Source organism: Gobius niger (genome assembly GCF_951799975.1).
Source record: "Gobius niger genome assembly, chromosome: 15".
Lineage (NCBI taxonomy): Eukaryota > Metazoa > Chordata > Actinopteri > Gobiiformes > Gobiidae > Gobius > Gobius niger.
This window is the reverse complement of record NC_136866.1, coordinates 5,985,934-6,006,107: the sequence shown is the minus strand read 5'-3', so window position 1 is coordinate 6,006,107 and position 20,174 is coordinate 5,985,934. Positions and strand designations below refer to the sequence as shown.

Genomic DNA, 20,174 nt, shown 5'->3' with positions numbered 1-20,174 from the left:
TTGTTGTTTCACCGAAAACCCATGGTTTAAGTCCTGGGTCGGGTGGGGCCTTTTTTTCTACGTGGAGCTGGGTTTGCCTTGTCAGTCTATTGGTTAATCCCCCAGCCACGCACTCCTAACCAAGATCCTGCATCAGGTCCCATATGGCTGCAAAAACCAAGTCTCCCACCGCTCCTAACCGGTTGTCAAATGAACAGGACAGATTCCCCTACTGGAACAATAAATAAACAAACAATAATATGATGTCTAGCCCATTTGCCCAAAGTAATTTGCCAATTTCCACCATGGCCTACGAAATATGCAAAACAAGCATTACCTTGCATACACAGTACAATGCAAAAAAGAAAAAAAAAAAAAGTTTGTGTCATTACGTACAGCCAGGGAATAAAGGACTGTATACTATATATGTATTTACAACAACACAAAATAAGACAAACCTGCCTCTTGATGAGATATTAAATAGTAAATGCTCGGAGGTGACCATACCTGACACTGGCTTGTTCGGACGTGGATCATAGCGACAATTAGCACAGCACAGACGGACACGGCCACACTCCACGCGAGATACAGCCACGAAGACCACATCGCGAAATATTGACTAGTCCTCTGTCACTCAAAAAAGACAAACAGTAACAAAAGTCTTGGGCAAACAGGCCCAGCCCAGCGTCGACCTGCGCGCCTCTCAGCTCTCGCCAGAGCCTCGAGCCTGTGCGATCCGCTCGCCCTCTGCGATGTAAGACCGCACGTGTCATGAATAAACAATTGTGGCTGATTTGGATGGCAAAACGAGGGGACAAACATAATCTGGACATGCAAATCTCAGCCCCGAGTCAAACCAGGGGGGGGGGAGAAGTCTGTCTCTGGGAGTAGGACATGATGCACTGCTGTCTGTTTACGAAGTGATTATGAGCAATGCAAACTACGGTGGACTTTTTATGCTTTGTTTGGACAGGTATTGGAAGCGGTGCAACCTTGTAAAACCTCACGCCAATTCTGTTTGCTGGGAGGATTTGGGTTTTCAAAAGCCGCAGAAAGGTGGCGACAGAAGTTGCAACACGAGATGTAAAATAAACACATGGAAACATCATAAGCAACTTCCACAGAAGAAATGACCCTGAAGCCACAGTGACGCATCGTGTCAATAGTCTACCTTTGAACTACTACTACTACAACAACTATTATTGCAACTGCTACTGCACATACCACATAAACTGACGCAATGACATAGGATTGCATCGTGCCGAATGTACAGCTTTGAACTACAAATACTGCTCCTTCTACGACTACTACTGACAAATGGAAACGGCGTAACCAGCAACTTCCACAGACGCTGATCCACCGACGTCCAACCCTGCAGCCTCGTGTACGCTGTGATATTTGCCTTTGAAAACACGCCGACATGATTCAAAGCCTTATTTTGAGTAACTGAATGACAACCAGTACATAAAATGGTTACACGATAGAGGATTTGGTAGATTTGCATGAGGACTTGAATACATCAATCAGACCAATGATAGCGAGTCGACTTGTCGTACTCTGAAAACGTCTGTTTATATAAATATGAAATTTGAGGTGAGCTCGGTGGTTGACTTTGCTACACGGACCACAAAGATTTCCACAAGGGTTTTTTCTTGGTATCTGTTACATCTCTGTACGTTTTTAAAGTCCAAATACTGTTTTTTTTTTTTTTTCATGCAACCACACTGTAAAAAGTATTGAACTAGATCAGTATAAACATCTCAATTTGAGCATAGCAATCCAAATTTTAGTTGTTTTGACTGGTTAAGAAGTTCTTGGGCATTTGTCCTAGATTATTTAACTTGTTCTGAGATGTTTCTGACCCGTTTCGATACATTTCGTCCTTATTTCAGGTCATTTTCTTTGCCAATGGGGTAAGAAAATTGTTGTTATATCATTGGCAATTTTACTTTCTTATTTCAAGAGAGATTTTCCCTAGAACTGGTCTGAAATGTCCTCAAACAAGCAAAGTAAACTTGGTCCGATCAGGAAAAGTGTCTAAATGAGTGAAAACCGCTCAAAACAAGATACATTTCCTCAATTCAAGTCATTTAAGCCAATGCTTGATATTTACTTCTTGTAGTGCAGTGCATATCTCATTTCTTATTATTATTATTATTCTTATTTCATTTGATCAAAAAGGAATAAAGTGAAATTGTATAATGTATTGCATAATGTGATGCTTTTTAACAACATTTAAGGCCTTTTAATTTAATGCTCCAAAAAGAAAAGAAAGAAAGAAGAAATTTGACACTGGAAATGTGCTTTATGTAAAAAATAAAAATAAAAAACAGAACCCAAACAGTACCCAAATTGAAATGTATATAGCATAAAGACTCTTTTAGCCGTTTGGCGATTAATATTCACAAGCGTCAGTGGTTTGGTGTGTCCCTTATCTCTAACCCCACAGCAGATGTACATGAAGTACAACACTGAAGTTTCCATTGAGAGGCTGAGAGAACTCAGGCCAATGAGAGAGCGAGGAAACTGTAAGCGAAGGAACTTCTTGCAGACAGGAAGTGGGGACAGGGGGGGGGGGGGGGGGGCGTTTGCCTCAGCGACAGTATTTTCCATTTCCGCCGCTCAGTGACTACAAACAAAAGACACAGAGAAGAAAAAAAAAGAGAAGGCCTTGCCCTCTGTAAACGCGAGCAGCAGTTTTCAATGGTCTTTTGAACTACATCCAAATGTAAATACGTGTCATCTCCATCCAGAGCTTAATGCCTGGTCCTTTTCATCCCTATGTATATTAGAAAACAGAAATCAATTTAAAACGGACGTAGTTTTTATTTACAGTAATAAAAAATCATAATAAGAATGAACTTGTATGTGATGAATGTGTGTTGCAATAAATCCTAAATTCTATTACGTTGCATCTTTCTCTTTTATAATTTCTAGCTGAATGGATCACGGGAACTGTGTCGCACAAATAACTAGCTCAAATAGTTGCCTGGTCTTACATTATTTCAATTCTGCAAAAGCCCAATGCAATTCTGGCTCCAATTACTTCAGTCATCCATCAAACAAGAACATGCAGTTTTTTGTTGTTTGAAAGCAGCAGGTCTGGGACGCCCTTTAGGATCGTTGGAGCGCTTGATGACGATGCAAAAAAAAAAAAGAAAAAAAAAAAAAGGGAAACTGTCACTTCTAAACTGTATTCAACACTTCTACTCAAAGTGACTGACAAGTGCAAGTGCGGGCGAGGGACGACTCTGACGTGCAAAAAGTGTAATGTGAAAGCGAAGGGAAACACGGCAGATGTTTTTGTCGACTGCGCGGCACCAGGGAACCACCGAGTCAACCTAATAGTTTTTTACCGCAAGGTCTCTTCTGCTTCTGCAAAAACGGAGTCCGCAAAATGCAAGTTGCAGCAACATCTTTCAGTGGCTCAACGTCAAGTGCAAGGAAGATGCGTGTGTGTGTGTTGCATTTGCGGATTACATGTGGAAACCGGGACAAGCTCAATATTAAGCATCCATCAATGTCTCGAAAACTTCATTCCCATCTAGAGATTTTAGAAGAGGTTTATGCGACTATCTTTGATTTATATTGCTTGTTGTCCTCACGATTTGCACATTTTTGTTGCTAAACCGCTCCGAAGTGGGGCGAACTTGAACGTAGAAGTGAAAGCCACAGCGCTGCGTTACTGCAAGGCCGCTTTTTTTTTTTTTTTTTGGTGTGCAAACATTATTCACGTGAAGCAGGGTTTCCCCGGAGATTCTAGTGTCTGCTGAAACTATGCAAAAATGCCTAAACTCAATGCAGAGGCTACCCCTCCGAGTTCAAAATGTCAACTCCGGTGCATCTCGGCCACTTTAAAACATGCCCATTCAAAACAGGGGCGGACTGGGACTGAAACACAGCCCTGGACTCTTATTTTTTGGACTGGTATCATCAGCAAAAAGAACGGGAAAGGTGGTCGTAGAAACAGAAGCAAAATCATTAATATAAATAATAAATAATATTGGTCCCAAAATTGAACCTTGTGGTGCACCATACTCCACGGAATTCCCCCAAATCTAAAAGCTTCTCGACTGGAGATCAACAATGTAACGCCTCATTTGAAAGCTAAGACCTACAAAAGTGATGGAAACTTTTCGTCACGTCGCCACATTTTTGTCATATTTTTGTTGTTTTTTTAATTATTTTTCTCTATCATTTTTTGTCTGTGTTTTTCTCATGTTTTTGTTGACTTTTAATCCTCTTCTTCTCGCTATTTTGATGCTTTTCTTTTTAGCTTTTTAGATTTGGGTAAAGCTCGGAATCAGGCGCCCCTGATTCAAAATGTTTGTGCACTTGAGTTGACAAATTTGAATAGTACACATGTAAGTATACAAAGCAGGACCGACACAACACTGCAATGGGATATTTTTCAGTCTCGCTGGTAAGTATATCCTCGTTAAACCCATCCTTCAATACCAGAGACCCTGTAAAGACCAGTGGACCACAGAGCAGCGCCTGGGGGACCCCTCTCCAGTTCTTCAAGGGAGTAACTCAAGCGCCCAGAGGAAAGCAACAAAGACACAGGGAGAATGCAAAGGCCACCCAGACTTTACACACGGACCCAATCATTCACCGTTCTGTCTTGTTCCTACCGTTTTTCATGAACAATATAAAAATAAGGGTTGCACACTTAATTATGTAATCGAATCAAAATGAAAATGTTATTGGTTGGAATTAAATTGCCAATAACGATCAAGAATTCAGTCGAAGAGTAGAGGGCAGCGCTACAGTTTTAAGCACTTTGACCAAACACTGTCACACAAATAAATCACTTTTAGTGATTTAATGATAGTTTATATAATTGTAAATAAGATTAATTTCGATTTTGATTTATTCCTTTTGAAATAGGACTGTGATTTTGTCTATATTTATTTAAATGCAAATGAAGTGATGTCACTGACAGATCAATAGACCCAGTAAGTAAGTCAGGGATCAGTTATTCATTTATTTATTTAAGAAAAAGGGCTACAAACACATGGACACAAAATGTATATGATGAAAAATATGTAGTATGTTAAAATAAATCGGGATGTATTGCATATTATTGTTCTGCAATAAAAGATTATATATATATTGTTATTGTGAGCCATGTATCGCGCATCGTATAGAATCGTGAGGTACGCAGAGGTTCCCACCCCTAGTCATGACCGACAGGACAAGCGATCAGAATGAGCTTCCTCCGCAGGGTGTCTGTGCGCACTCTTAGGGATGGGGTGAGGAGCTCAGTCCCCCAGTAGGAGCTCGGAGTAGAGCGACTGCTCCTTCATGCCGAGAAGAGCCAGTTGAGAGGGCTCGGGCATTTGTTTCAGATGCCTCCTGATCGCCGCCCTGGAAGGTGTTGGAAGGAAGCCCTGGAGAAGACCTAGGACAGGGGTAGGCAAGTTTGCGTCGTGGAGGGCCGATTTGCATCATTGCCAATGTTTTACATCAGTGGTTTCCAAGAGTCAGGGCTTTGTGACCCGCCATTACCCTCGGATGACAAGGAGGACCAAAATAAAATTATAATTTGTCATATATCGTATAAAGTGTTGTATTTTCCACACAAGTTTTTGTTGAACAAGCAGTATATCCCTGTAAGACTGAAATTATGATCAAAACAACCCAATAACATTCATTTTAACAGACACAGTTAGTGTTTCTACGCAGTTTCAGATGGAAAATATTGAATAAAAGTTCCCTATAGACTTGCGACCCACTGAAAATGGTTCTATAACCGACTTTTGGGTCCCGACCCACTAGTAGAGAATCACTGTTTAACATTACACGTGACCAAGCGGGATGTTCTGACATTTAAAAAAAAAATACTAACACTGTTTCTCACATTTTTAGATACTTTAACAGGTATTTGATCTCTTATTTGCACAATAATATTTCTCAAAATCATCTTGGGGGCCAGAGGTTCTGTGCTGGAGGGCCGGATTTGGCCCCCGGGCCTGAGGTTGCCTACCCCTGACCTAGGACATGCAGGAGAAACTACCTGCTGAAGGAAGAGCTAAAGGAAGTGTGTGTGGATAAGTAAGTCTGGGCATCTCTGCTCAGACGGCTGCCTCCGCGACCCGGCCCCGGATAAAGCAGAACAAAATGGATGGATGGGTTATCAGTTCCGTCGTCCCTCAGATACTAATGCTCCTGAATGTGTTCAAAATGGGCACAATAGGCAGGAATTGCAAAACACTCTAACCATTAACCTACAGCAAAACCAGCCCCTGTGCCCACGGGTCTTTAACATTCCTCAGCACAATACTGACTAGAGGTTTCCTCGTAGCACTGAGACAGAAGCAGATACATAAAAAGACTTCCAGCTGTGAGAGGGAAACTCAGATTGACGTCACACGGTTGCCTTGGCGACGGGCCGCGGTGGTAGTGAACATTTTCCACTGTAGTACAAACACGCCTGTCACGGCCCATGGCGCGTCTCTACACACATTCACTTGAGTTACAGTTCAGGGCCAATAGAGTTCCTTTTTCATCCGTAGAAAAGTCTATCTTTGGTGTTGCTCATGAGGTTATGGTTAGATCAGCCTAAGCAAAGATGAATGAGCAGTCGTCCAGTAAGAAAGAGGAAAAAGTGAAAAGCAGAGGCCAGGAGGAAACTAGAGGCGCTTACTTTTAAGGAATTTACTCAAGTGAGAGAAGAGATTTACTTTCAATTAAGGCTAGGTACCATTAAAGGGCCAGTATGTCTTTTATTGTCCTCAAATTGTAAAGCTTGTAAATTATCCTTGTGCTGACGTTTCATATTGAAACAGTTTACTCGAGTTGCGACTTCTCCCTCCACCATTAGCCAACAAAAGCTTCTGTAATAAAATGCTTCCAAGCTGCCTGAGGGTCAGTTTATGGAAAAGGTTTTCCCGTGTGCAAACAGTGTGAAGCATCGTGTAAAGATCTAGGGCTAATTTGTATTGTAGGTGTGTCGCTGCATTGACGAGTGCGTTTGTGAGCAAAGAGGGCGCAGCCGCGAGTTTATGTAAGAAGCATCTTCCTGCGTCTGTGTGTCCGAGTGAGTAACAGATTTTTGCAGGACACAAAATAAACAGGGACTTAACTGCACTGACGCTGCATACTTCTACTTCTACTTCCTTCATCATCTCCGTACAGTCATTGTAATCCCCAATATGTGGCGCCAAGAATCACAAACACTATGATTTGCACACACATATCATGACAAAAACAAATAATACAGCAATACTAAATCATTTACAGGACAAAAGGGTTAAAAGCTCAAAAGCTTAGCTCGATACGGGCCACTTGTCTGCTGTCTGTGGTTTAGACACAGAAAAAAAAAGCTTTTTGTGTGAAGTTTGACGCAGACGATTTAAATGAGAAACCGATAGGCCTCTTTTTGCAGGTGTCCCAACGCTGCCAGTGCCCCGCAGCCCCTCACTGGAGGGATGCCCACCGCTGAAAGATCTGCCAAAGACCGTCTATATATGGCTCTGTTCTCGATGTACTGTGAGCACTGTGAGAAAATGACGTGATATCATCTAAAGCTAATGAGCGTGTCCGAGCAGATGGCTTATTGCATGTGGCACCTGTGTTTTGGGGAAAAATGAAACTGCCACTTGTTTCCTTGGAGAACCTTTTGAAGCTTAAAATGAACTCTAGACCCCAATCCCTGGCTAAGCTTGTACAATTCTCTGTGGTGACTTGAGAAAAGACGACAGATTAACTGAATTTAGAGTTGGTTTTGTGACTTAGATGCATATTTCACAGGTGGGAACGGATCTCGATGTTTGATTTCATTTTGTTGTGTATTAAAAACAAAAACTATATATAACTTATGACACTTACAAATAAAATGAATGCTTTCTATAACACAACACAAAATACATAAATAACCAGGTGCTGCTGGAGTCGATCTGATGATTAAAAAAACAAACCATAAGGTTGTTCTATGTTCCTTCTTCGATCTCCTCCTGTCCCTCCTCTCTCCTGCAAACCTCCCACACAATCAGGCATACTTTATGTGTTACTGCCTGTTTTGCACAGGTTTACTCCACGTGCAGACAGTAACAGCAAAGAGCCTTAGATACGGCAGAAAATCTGGATTAATTTCACATTGTTGGCACAGGAATATCTCAGCCTTTCATTTAATGAGAAACAATGGTCACTTCCTGTGGAAAACAAAGGAAATATGCAAAGATGAAAGCAAACACTATTCAAATCTACCAGCCAAACTAATGTAAACAAATGAGGTCTGCATCCCCGGGACACCTGCGGAGCTTATATAAGGTTTAACAAAAACCTTATCTAACATGATTTCCTATAGACAGACTGTATGTTTTGAGGAGGATAACCAAAATCACCTGCTCAGAAAAGCAAACCACTCTAAACATCTGATAAAAACACAGATCAAAACATTATACTTATCATACATGACCCGAGACAAAAGGGCTAAAAAGGTGCTTGAAAAAAGATAATGCTGAATTAAGTACGCTTCCTATAGTAAGATGTGCAATGGTTTTCTTGCCTTTTGACCTTTTATTTGTTGTCTCATTTCAGGTATAGTTTTTTTCTTTTCATTTCTCTAATTTGAGGCAAAATGACGCTTGTTCCATTTGCTGTCTGATTTCAAGATCGTCCAAACCTGCTCAACATCAGCAAAAATATATAATACATCATCTTTTATTTTGGCTAAGAAAACTATTGTCATTAATGTGCATGAAGAGTTGCCAGTAAACGACTAAACCAGTAAAATATATTGCGATCCTGTAAGGCTTATGCAAAGAGAATAATGGCCATTTTCTTGTAAATGCCCAACAAAGGTGTACTTTCCGTTGAAGGTAGATGCCGGTAAGTGGAGCGGTCATAAGGTATTACAAATGAATATGCAAATTACTACTTTCTGGAAGGTAGAAAATGTGTCTCTCCTGAAATGAAAAGCCAAGGACACTGTTTTCTTATTACATAACTGCTATTTCCAAGGATTTCTTCCAAAAGCTGAAATTATGATCATTTTCGACACGAGCTCTCGTCTGCAAATGCATTCAGTGTGAAGACCAACTGGAGTCCTCTTCAAAACAAAGAACCGTGCAATCAAAAGCATTTCAAAGCAGAAGTGAGATGGCCCCGTTGCGAACGCATTGCAACAAACAAAAAACGACATCCATCCACCTACACAGCGCATTAAATACACTAGTCTGAACCTACGTGCGTAAAGCTAAGTGTCCGTCGCTGCCATTTTCTTTCCCTTTTTCCCTGTTTTAAAAACAAACTCACTCCTTAAACCCCCGCACACCTACACACTCCCGACACACACAGGTCTGGGCACAGAGCTGGCTTTGTTGTGCTGAATGTCATCCATTGCTCTGGGAAGGGGAGGCCAATTTGACACAGCAACATGCACGGGCAAATCGAAACCCAGCACACGCATCAACACGATCGCTTTACAAGAGGGGTGTTGTGACGACGCTTCATATACTGGACAAGTATGTGTTAAAAAAGGTGAGGAATTTACTCTGTATGTTTGTGTATAACTTACAATAAAGCATGAATCCACACTTTGTTTTGACCAATGCCTTTAAACATCGTTCGCCTGAATCTTTTTATACCAACGAGACGTGACAAAAACTTATTACAAAGCAATTTTAAGCATCAAATAACTCGGTGTGCAAGAGAAGTTATACACTACAAAAAGTTAATATCAAGCATTGGCTTAAAGGACTTGAATTGAGGAAATGCATGCAATGTTTTGAGCGGTTTTCACTCATTTAGACACTTTTCCTGATCGGACCAAGTTTACTTTGCTTGTTTGAGGACATTTCAGACCAGTTCTAGGGTAAATCTCGCTTGAAATCAGAAAGTAAAATTGCCAATGAGATAAGACCAATTTTCTTACCCCATTGGCAAAGAAAATTACCTGAAATAAGGACGAAACGTACCGAAACGAGTCAGAAACATCTCAGAACAAGTGAAATAATCTAGGACAAATGCCCGAGAACTTCTTAACTAGTCAAAACAACTAAAATTTGGATTATTATGCTCAAATTGAGATGTTTATACTGATCAAGTTAAATACTTTTTGCAGTGTACATTTACTTCAACGTATTAATGCAGCTCAATGTATTATTATGTATTATATTATTACTGCAGTGTTAGGTCGGTGGTACAACATCCGTATCACAAGAAGCCACAATAAATCGCAAAATCCGGTCTTCCATCTGACTGAGATTTACATATTTTATGCCAACACAGCCTTAAACAAAAAAACGGGATAATTAGAAAAAAAAAAGATCAGTATTAGAGATGAATTTGAATTGATTTAGCATCATTTTACATTGTTTTGGTCCTGACTTTGTATTTTTTTAAGTGACACAATTTGATGAACTTATTGCTTTCTTGTTTAATCTAATGGACCGCACTGTGCTTTGATGGTTTTGCAATAAATCGCAACAGCAGCTCAATATTCTATACAGTTATTGCCTCTCAGGGGTCAGTCTGTAAACAAATGAATAACACAGATCACATGAATCCAAATAAAACAACATTTTAATTTATGTTTCGTAAAATGTAAGGTCAACAAATCTATGTTGTTTTTGATTATGAGTTATATTGAATCTAAAAATCTATCTCTTAAATCTTCATGCACCCCCAGCTCTGGGCCCTCCACCCCCTGAGAGTTCCTCACTTCCTATTGGAGAACCACATCTCTAGCCAACCAAAGCTTTAAATTTACCAAACAAAGGTGGCTGTTACTTGGTTAAAGCACATACCAGGCTTTGATTTGTGACGACCCTTTCTTTATGACACTCTCCTACTTTCCACTAAAGGTCAAACGGTTAGAAAAAAAAAATAAAGAAACAAAAGGGGGAGAGAAACTCAGAGATCATGGGACTGGGAAAAGGCACATCTCTAAGCAGTAACTACGTGCGTGACTAAAACAGCCCTAATTGCTGCAGCGGCAACTTGAGATAAGAGAGTGATCCGAGAGTCACATTTTGCACAGAGCAACAATTATTAGGAACTACACTGCTCGAACTGGATTTGACTGTTGTGATCTGGGGTGGCTGGTCAGGTCGGTCAGGTCTGGGTTCAGCGACACATGTGCCCAAAGAATGAGATCAGCTGACGCCCTGAATATGCTGAATGACCGGATTATCTTCTTCCCTGATGGCCTGATGTTCCAAGATGGCAATTCTAACATTGATCGGGCTCATGTTGTGAGGGAGGAGGAGCATGAGACATAATTTGAGAGTCCAGATCTTAACCCCACTGAGAATCAACACTCTATTTGACATCGCAGAAGCTTATTGAAACGACGCCACAGCGAATGTATGCTGTGATCAAAACTAAAGGCGGCCCAAGGATATGTTGCCAGTGTATTTGCCAGACCCAAATTAACTGGTACTCACCGCCTTCTGCTGAGAACTGAGCGTTGTCGGGTTGAGAAGCTGGTCCCCTCTCTCCGTATCGCTGGAGATGTCCTCCTCCGACTCTTCCCACGACGAGGAGAACCCGGCGGAGGATGTCGAGGAAGAGGACAGCTTTCTGAGGGAGCGGGTGGCAAAGTGATGCCCAGGAACGGGGCTGGAGACCGGGCTGGGCGTGCAGGACATGGGCTGGTCCGAGCCGAGGCCCTCGGCGGCGGGAAGCGGGCCCTCGCTGTCGGTGACGATGACGGCCGGGATCGGAGGCGGGGCGACAAAAGCGTGGTTTTGGTCCGAAATGTCCGACGTGCGCGTTACACCGCTTTCAACCACCTCCATTTGTGTTTCGTTTTGAGAGACTTCCATTTTGTCCGTCTGTGTCCTTTCGCCTTTGTCTCGGAGTTCATCTACCTCCGCATCTCCGGCTCCGAGTCTTTCAATATCCTCCCCATCTGCGAACGGATGCTGCTGCGACGCCCCGTCCGAACGACAGCCATTGGGGGTTCCCGTCAGCGACTTGGCTGCTCTCTCCTCGCCCTCCTCCCCTCCTTCTCTTCCATTCGGGACGGCGCAGGGAAACAACTTGCTCTCCTGCAGGTGGGTCATTGGGCATTGGGGGGCAGAGTTTTGCAAGTGGGCGGGGGGAGGGGGGGAGGAGGAGGAGGGGGCGTGGCCGACAGATCGCCGCGGAGACCTGGGGCTGCGCTGGAGCTCGCTGTTCACCTGGGCGCGGATCCCGGAGATGTGGGCCTCGAAAATGCCGACTTTTCCCCTGACCTAGAAACACAACAAAAGAGAAAAGTTAGAGTGTGTGGTGTGCTCTCCTTGATATCTTATACCGCAGGTGTTCACTTTGATGCAGTTGTGTGAGTCTCTGTGAGGGGGGGGTGTAAATGCGCTTAAACATCGTCCTTCTTCTGTGCATTATGCAACTTTTTATGAGGAAAGAAAAAAGTTGATATCTGTGTGTATTTGCCACAGTATCACAGTGGACGCTCCAGGATCACTTGTTTTGTATGTTTTCTGGTGAGAGGGTCCGTCAGCATTGAAAACCTTCCAAACGATTGATCCTGGAGCGAAAGTAAAGGCGCCATGCTGACCACTCAAGGTCAAATACGCACGAATCCCAACTTGTTTCCCCGCATAAAATGCCATCAAGGAGCTGAATAAGTTGTAAGTATTAATGTCGTTCGGCCAGTCTGTTCCTTTTTCCTTTCCTTAATGAAGTGTACCTGCTGCTGCTGTGTCTGCAGTGAACTGATTTTATAATGAACTGATTTTATTATGTACATCGCTGGGCAACGTATGAGCAAGCCAAAGGCAAATTTCTGCCATCATTGTGCATGGTAGACAATGAAGTTTTTTCAATTCTATTCTATAAAAAGTTGCATAATGCACCTTTAAGGTTAATGCGTTGCTCAGAAAGAAAAAGTCTTAATGGCAGCGCTAGCGTAGTCAAAAATGAAAAGGTCAAGCAGCAAAGAAAGAACAAAAAAACTCCAAAGGGGAAAAACGATTACAAAATGATTCCAAATTACAAAAAGTTTCGCATATATCAATTTACCAGGTGAAACTGCTTACTTGCTTTTTTTAGTTACTGGTGAAAAACAAAAAAAAACAATTCAATTTGCAACAAATTTGAGACAAGGGGACACAATGTAATTATAGAGTAATAACTTGTTAGCTTTAGTTATAGCGACTACAATTTCTCATTTAATTTCTGATGAAAAAAAAATCTCACCTAAAAAGTAAAAAAAAAAATCAATAAAAGGTTTCAAATGGTGCAGGATGTTTAACAATATGTTGCAAAATTATCGTTATCGTAACCCCGACCTACGCAATATACATTACACAATAATCCACCAATATCACTACAATCTTACATCCAACAAAACCTCACCGTTTAGCCATTGTTTTGTACTTCTTTAGTGTTAGATATTTTCAATTGATTAGTCAGTAGTCTCCAATCGCCCGCCAGCCTCACCTCCACGTTCTGCAGCTCCCGGTGAATCTGCAGCAGCTGTGCCTGGCGCCTTCGCTCCCCTCTGCTGTCGCTCTCGCCCGGACGCTCCTCCTGCCCCTCTGCCTCCCCGCGGTCCTCGCAGCCGGACGAGCTCAGGCGGCGCACCCTCTGCCCCACATTGACTCCCAGCAGCTCGGGGCAGCGCGGCGAGGGGGAGCGAGCGCGGCGGGGCGGGATGGGGCTCGGGCACAGGGAGGAGGTGGAGGTGGAGGAGGAGGAGGAGGCGGGAGAGGGGAACACGAAAGTTGGACCCAGAGTTTGACGACTTGTCTGGCAGCGGAAACATACACACGGGGGGAAAAAAGGCAAAAGCGAAGAGGAGAACGGTTCAGTCACACCATGTAAGGTAAATGCTATGAAGGTAAGCCCTGTACAGTATTGGCAGAGGGTTTTTGGGTGTAGGTCGTTGGGAGAGGATTAAAACATATCTTGACTCTGCCCAAAAGTGATTCATTCTTTCCCATACAAACTTAAACAGCACTGAAGCCCTAACAACAATACCATCACAAGTCAATGAGAGTCGTGAGCACTTGCTGTTGCTTCTATGGCCAGAGTTAGGGCTGAAAAAATAATAATCACGATTATTTTTGTCATAATTGAAATCAGGATTATTTGTTGCCTTTAAAAAAAAAGTATTTATTTTATTTATATATTTATTAATTTAAAAAAAACTATGCTGAATATTTTCTGTTTTCTGAACAGTCATAAAAGCACAAATGATTTCAAGTTTGCCTCAATTAAGGAGAGGTCTCTGTTTCACACCTGCCCCCTGCTGGCCAGCCCTCACACCTGCGCAAGTAAACTGAGCGGCGCGTTCTGATGACATCATCACACAGCGCTGTTTTTATGTCAGGCAAAAGCATGAGCCGTGGCACGTGAAAAGCGAAGGGAAAATAATCCCAGCGCCGTGAAATAATGCAAGAAAAAAAAAAATTATCCCAAAAAAATTGGAAAAAAACCAAACTAAAAAACAACAACTTTTTTTCCGATTATGCTAATTTTTTAATCGTTTAGTGTAATAATCGAAATCGTAATCGAATTTCAACTAATTGAAAAAATAATGTTAAATTTGCACAGTGCATTACCGGTTTAAAGCCTGTCTTTCAATGGCAATCGACATCAATCGCTGTAATTTGAAAGCTCATATATGTTGAAGAAAGGCCGCGATGCTTAAAAGGTTTTACCGTTGGACTGGTAGGGCTTGGGGGGCTGTAGAGGCCTCCCAGCAGCGGGCAGTAGGTGCCTCGGTCCGGCACGGGGAGCACTGGTCGACCCACGGGACTCGTTCTCACTCTGGAGCCGTTACTGGAGGAGCCTGACTGAGCGTGGAACTGATTACTGCTGTGGACGGACAATGGGAAAAACACACGAGTTAGGGATTATTGAGCTGCTTCGCGCAATGTCTGAAATTCCAAGGAATAAGTGACTCTGGCCTGGATAATACGTCACATACAGTATCTACTACTGAGCCCTAGCTTTTGGACCGATCTAAAAGGCCAGGAGTTCATCTACCAGCTCCAACTGCAGACACTTCACCCACCTCACCAGTGTGTGATGTGAGTGAGTGTCGAGTCGTGGTCAGTTTCAGTCTACCTCCAGGCAGCTGTGGAAAAAGCCTACTGACATTCTGATTGTTTGCCTTAAAATACAAACTGGAAAATGTGACATACACTTAAGTGCTAGACTTTGATGTTTAGGAAACATAAATAAGGTGTGAACCAGTCTGTCTTGTTAAGCAGCCTGTCAGACTAAACCAACCAAACAAGTGTGCTTCTAGGTAAGTGACTCCAGTCTGACCTGCTCATGACGCTGAGGTTCAGGGCAGAGGTTGCCATCCCCGCAGCCAGGCCATGGGCTTCACCTGCTGGACACACATCGGACAATGTCCCCCCGGGGCCAAAGGGGCTCACAGCTTTCTCTGCATTCAGCCGGCAGCAGCGCAGTCAGACTTCAAGAACACCTGCAACACGAGAGGGAAATGTTCCACTTTTAAATCCAGGATACTAAAAATGCCTTCATAAACAAACAGGGTGGAGCCGGAGGGGCATTCCTAACTGTGATGCTAATTTACTTGTTTCCAAAATACCAATTTTTATGACGGTCATGAACCAACAGGCAAAGTGTGAAGCTGAAATACTACACCGCCACAAAGCTGATAATACCCGGATCCCGCAGTCATAACAAATTCATAATAAAGAAGAAATAAAAGCGTACTCTACCGACACAAATCGAGTACAGGTGTTTAAATATTAACTTGATGAAAGTATAATCCTGGCGAGATCAGTACAGAGATACACAACGACCAAAGATCACGGTGAGACCAAAAACAAAAAAAAATCAATAGGACTAAAACAGAGGTAGAGCAGCGAAGTTTATGAAAGTCTCACGCATATGTCGGTAGATCATCTGAGTATTGAAGGCAGCTCATTTTCCGCATAATAAGACAATGACCGTGCGGCATAATAGTATCCTCAAATGAATAGAGGGTTAGTTTTATTTTAAAATGTGGCTTTTGTTTATGAGTGGTATAAAAATGGGACTTCCCCTAAAAACTAGACCGAACAACATCAACATCATGAGAAGCTTATGTCAAACTACACCATGCAAATAAGCTGTGAGTGAGCAATGACATTTCACACACATAACACTTTGGCCGATCGCTGCGTTGGTCGGAGTCCAGCTCATTTGTAAACAAGACCCGAAGAACGAAATCAAGGAGCCTTTTTTTTTTTTTTTTCAGATTTAAATTTGTGAATGTCCTCCATCTTCACTAATGCAATCAATCAATCAATCAATCAATCAAACTTTATTTATAACGCGCTTTTCATACCGAAAGGCATCACAAATTGCTTTACAGATTACAACATTTAAAACAATGTGCCTGGGACAACCTCCGATATATATACATTTTACATATTAGGATTCAATAAATAGATTAGTCAGTTAAAGGCTAAGCTAAAAAAGGTGGGTCTTGAGCCTGCTCTTAAAAAACATGAGCGTTCTCTGCAGCCCTGAGCTCCTCCTAATGCAGTAGTAACATAAAGAAACAAAAGGCTTGTGAACGCGGAGTATTTCAAACACAAACCAGGGCAAATGAAGACTTTCTGACTAAAAACACTGATGTGTCGAAACATATCGAGTGCACACAGAGGTTCATGTCGAGCTGAACTTTTTAGCACGACCAAAGGGAAAACATTTTTTTTAAAGCCTCAAAGTAGGATTGAGCAAAGTAAGTAAAGTAAAGTAAAACATCTGCACATCTTTGTTTCTTTATCATACCTGTGGGCCTCAAAAATCCAGACTCCAACATGGCAACAAAGGTGAAATGTTTCCCCTTTGATCCAGCGTTTCTCCCTCCCTGCCCTATCCCTGCCCTCCGCAAAGCGCCCGGGGATCCGTCTTGATCTCAGATAAGCAAAGAAACCATCCACGGTCATAAACTACGTGGTAAAATGGGATTTCCTTGTTGGCCGGTGACGCACTTCGAGAGAGGGATGGACACAACGTGCTGTGCCTCTCGAGTGGTTGGAGAGTCACAAGTGCTGCTTTCTGTTCTCACAAAATAAAGACTTCTCCGAGTCTAAAGCCCGAGCATTGTGATTAGCATTAGTAACACTGAAGGTCAGGTTAGGGGGGGGGGTGGAAGGCTGAGGCTCGAAAAAGCATGGAAAGAAACATGATGAATTTGCCAAGATGAGAAAACAGTGCTGGACGGATTTATGTGTAGGCTATAAGTGGAAAAGATAATAGGTTCAAACTCAGTCAAAACATTACTATAAAGTTCCTTACTGATTCCTAGTGCTACTATTGTTTCCACGACTTATCAGCGCTGTGGCCTATAGAGTGAATTAGGGCTGAAAGATCTATTGTTACAGTGTTGATTTTGAGATATGAACATTCAAAATATTAAAATCAAAAGGTATCGCTTTCGATGTGGTGCTCATTAAGGATTAATAAGCACCAGTAATCATTTTAGGGTAAGGGTTAAGGTAAGGGTGAGGTTAAGGGTTGGCTGTGAATAAGCATATTATTAACCTCTTAACTCCCGCCTGGACCGAGAGCATTTTCTCCAGTTCAGCTTAACCCAAATCCTGTAGGCCAGTGTAACGCCTCATTTGAAAGCAAAGATCTACAGAGCTCATCTAAATGGATCATTTTTTTGTCATTTTTTTGTCACATTTTTGTAATTTTTTTGTCTTTCTTTGTAATTTTTTTGTAATTTTTTAATAAATTTTGTAGGTAATTTTTTTGTAATTTTTTTGTCTTTTTTTGTCATTTTTTCGTCACTTTTTTGTCACTTTTTTGTCACTTTTTTGTCATTTTTTTGTCTTTTCTTTGTCATTTTTTTGGTACATTTTTGGTCTTTTTTTGTCATTTTTTTGTCACTTTTTTGTCACTTTTTTGTCACTTTTTTGTCACATTTTTGTAATTTTTTTTTGTCTTTTTTTGGTCATTTTTTCGTCACTTTTTTGTCAAAGTTTTCTCACTTTTTTGTCACATCTTCATCATTGTTTTTATCTCAGTTCTGTCGCTATTTTAACACCTTTTTTTCCAGAAGCTTTTGGATTGGGGTGAAGCCAAACTGGAGAAAATGTGCTCGGTTCAGGTGGGATTTGAGGGGTTAATGGCCCATCAGATAAAAGTATAATAAGCTGTGTGTCAAAACTATACAAGCATATTATTAACGCGTATTAGTGCCTTAATGAGCACACCGTAATACAAAGTGTTACCCGTTCAGCCCTAGAGTGAATAAAAAACATGTCCCTTGAGATGTGGATGATTTCGGTCGTATGAAAAGCGCTTTGAGTCCTGCAATATCTGTGACCAGCGCAAAATGTGTGAAGAATTATCACGCAAATGTTTTTTTTATCACTATTTTTCTATTTTATGTTAAAGCCTGCAGGAAATTCCTCCTAATTGTGATGTCCTAAACAAAAGGACGCTTAAGATGAGAATCGTAACTAACTATGTGACAGAGACCGCTGATTCTCAAAGTGTGGCACGTCACTAGGGCTGCAGCTAACGATCATTTTGATAATCGATTTATCTACCGATTATTTTCACGATTAATCGATTAATCGCTTGGCTGTGAAAGGTGCATGGAAATTTTATTTTTTAAATTTTTTGACCACATAAAGCTAAAGTGGCGCCGCTTGAGGACATGTTGATGGCGTAAACTTAAAGTAAACATTTGTAGGAGGCTCTTTGTGCTAATTCTGCTTTCTGATTGGACGAAGCAAAGACAGATATTTATGAAATTTACAATGTACAAAACACTGCAGACCCTTTAAAAATAAAGTAGGTTTTCATCCAAAATACATAATTGTCATGTCATTTTTGCTCTATTTTAGTCTGTGTTCACCAGAAAACGATTAATCGATTACTGAAATAGTTGACAACTATTTTAGTAATCGATTAGTTGTCGATTAATCGATTAGTTGTTTCAGCCCTACACGTCACTCAGGCTTCTTCAGGTTCTCGGGGTCATCGGATTTTTTAGACTTGATTCATTTAATTCAGAGGTAATTTCTTTCGTGATGCACTAAAGGGAATGGTCTGGTCTAGAAATGTCCTATTTAGATCTATATTAGACCGTTTTTAGTCCTGATTTGATCTTGATCTAGGCAAAGTAGCATTTGAAAGGCTAAATATATTCAGTATGAACAATTTGATAACAGCAACTTGAAGTTACTGCCTATTTAAGCTGGACACACAAACAAGTCCTTATTCTGACTTGTGGTGACTGCAGACTCTATGATATCAACAAAAGATTTTTCAAAGGCAACCACCACAGCACTGCACACTAGAACACATTTTTTTCACTAAGAAGTGAGTGGGACAGTGAGAATATTAAAGCTGCCCACACGCTTTACACAAGTGGGCAATGACGGCGCAAACAGCAAAGAGGCTGAAGAAAAAACAGAGGCTTCTTTAGACCCATACGAGAAGGACTCCACGGTTCACAGTTAATTTGAATTAATTATTGAACAATTAGGCCCTGTGTCATTCAAAAGCATCAGCAAAAGCCCTAATAAGTGACACAGATAAAGCAATGCTGTGGATGAAGATGCGTTTGCCTTTTCATTTTTACTCCATCTGTGCCTAAAGCAAGTTCAAGTACGACTCTTCAATCTACCAGGGGGGGGAAACAGCATCAAAGGGTGGCTCAAATCAAATCACACGTGACATTTTCTCTCGGTTATGTCCTTGAATTTGCACCCAGCTCCCTTTGAACCAAAGACAAGCGGATTAAAGCAACCATTTCCAAAGTGAGTGCAGGATTGCCCTCCAAACCTGCAGACAAAATTCCATCGCAGACTTGCCATTATTTTGATGAAAACAGCACGACCTCACTTTGGAAAGTAGTTCAGTGGGTTAGCCTCCCTGTTATGTAAGTGTATGAAACATTGCACTGGCACAAACCAGGAAAAAAGTGATGCGTAAAGATGGTCTTACCAACACACAGCCTCCTCCTCCTCCTCCTCCGCCTCCTCCTCTTCTCCAGAGACGCGTTCTCCTTGGCCAAACGGATCACCGTAAACTGGATTCCCTCTGTTCGGTAAAGCAACTTCTCCAGAACAATACAAAAAAACAAAAAACGCAACACGAAACACTTCTAGATTCTCGCTTCTCCCTCGTCGATGGTCGGTCGTAGTCGCTTCTGCTCGACGTTGCTTTGCGCTCGCTCCAACGTCAAAAAAAAAAAAGTTTTCCAGTGGAGGATTAAAAAAAAGAACAGAAAAGGGCTTTCCTTTGCTTTCAAG

At 41.7% G+C, this 20,174-nt stretch overlaps 1 protein-coding gene across 3 annotated transcripts in view; it reads right to left on the bottom strand.

Annotated features, from left to right (window-relative positions):
- The window catches only part of LOC306974522 (inositol-trisphosphate 3-kinase A-like), a 39,444-nt gene extending 19,505 nt beyond the window's left edge, over positions 1-19,939 (bottom strand). For 2 of the 3 annotated variants that reach the window (XM_079571805.1, XM_079571804.1), the window contains exons 1-5: positions 19,867-19,939; positions 15,208-15,370; positions 14,595-14,751; positions 13,372-13,680; positions 11,373-12,164 (exon numbers count right to left, since the gene is read on the bottom strand). In XM_079571805.1, coding sequence (XP_079427931.1) covers positions 11,373-12,164; positions 13,372-13,680; positions 14,595-14,751; positions 15,208-15,245 — 1,296 coding nt within the window. In that variant the 5' untranslated portion in view covers positions 15,246-15,370; positions 19,867-19,939. The remainder of the gene's footprint in view (positions 1-11,372; positions 12,165-13,371; positions 13,681-14,594; positions 14,752-15,207; positions 15,371-19,866) is intronic. The other variant, XM_079571806.1, reaches the window with a different exon arrangement.
- Positions 19,940-20,174: the final 235 nt, after the last annotated feature.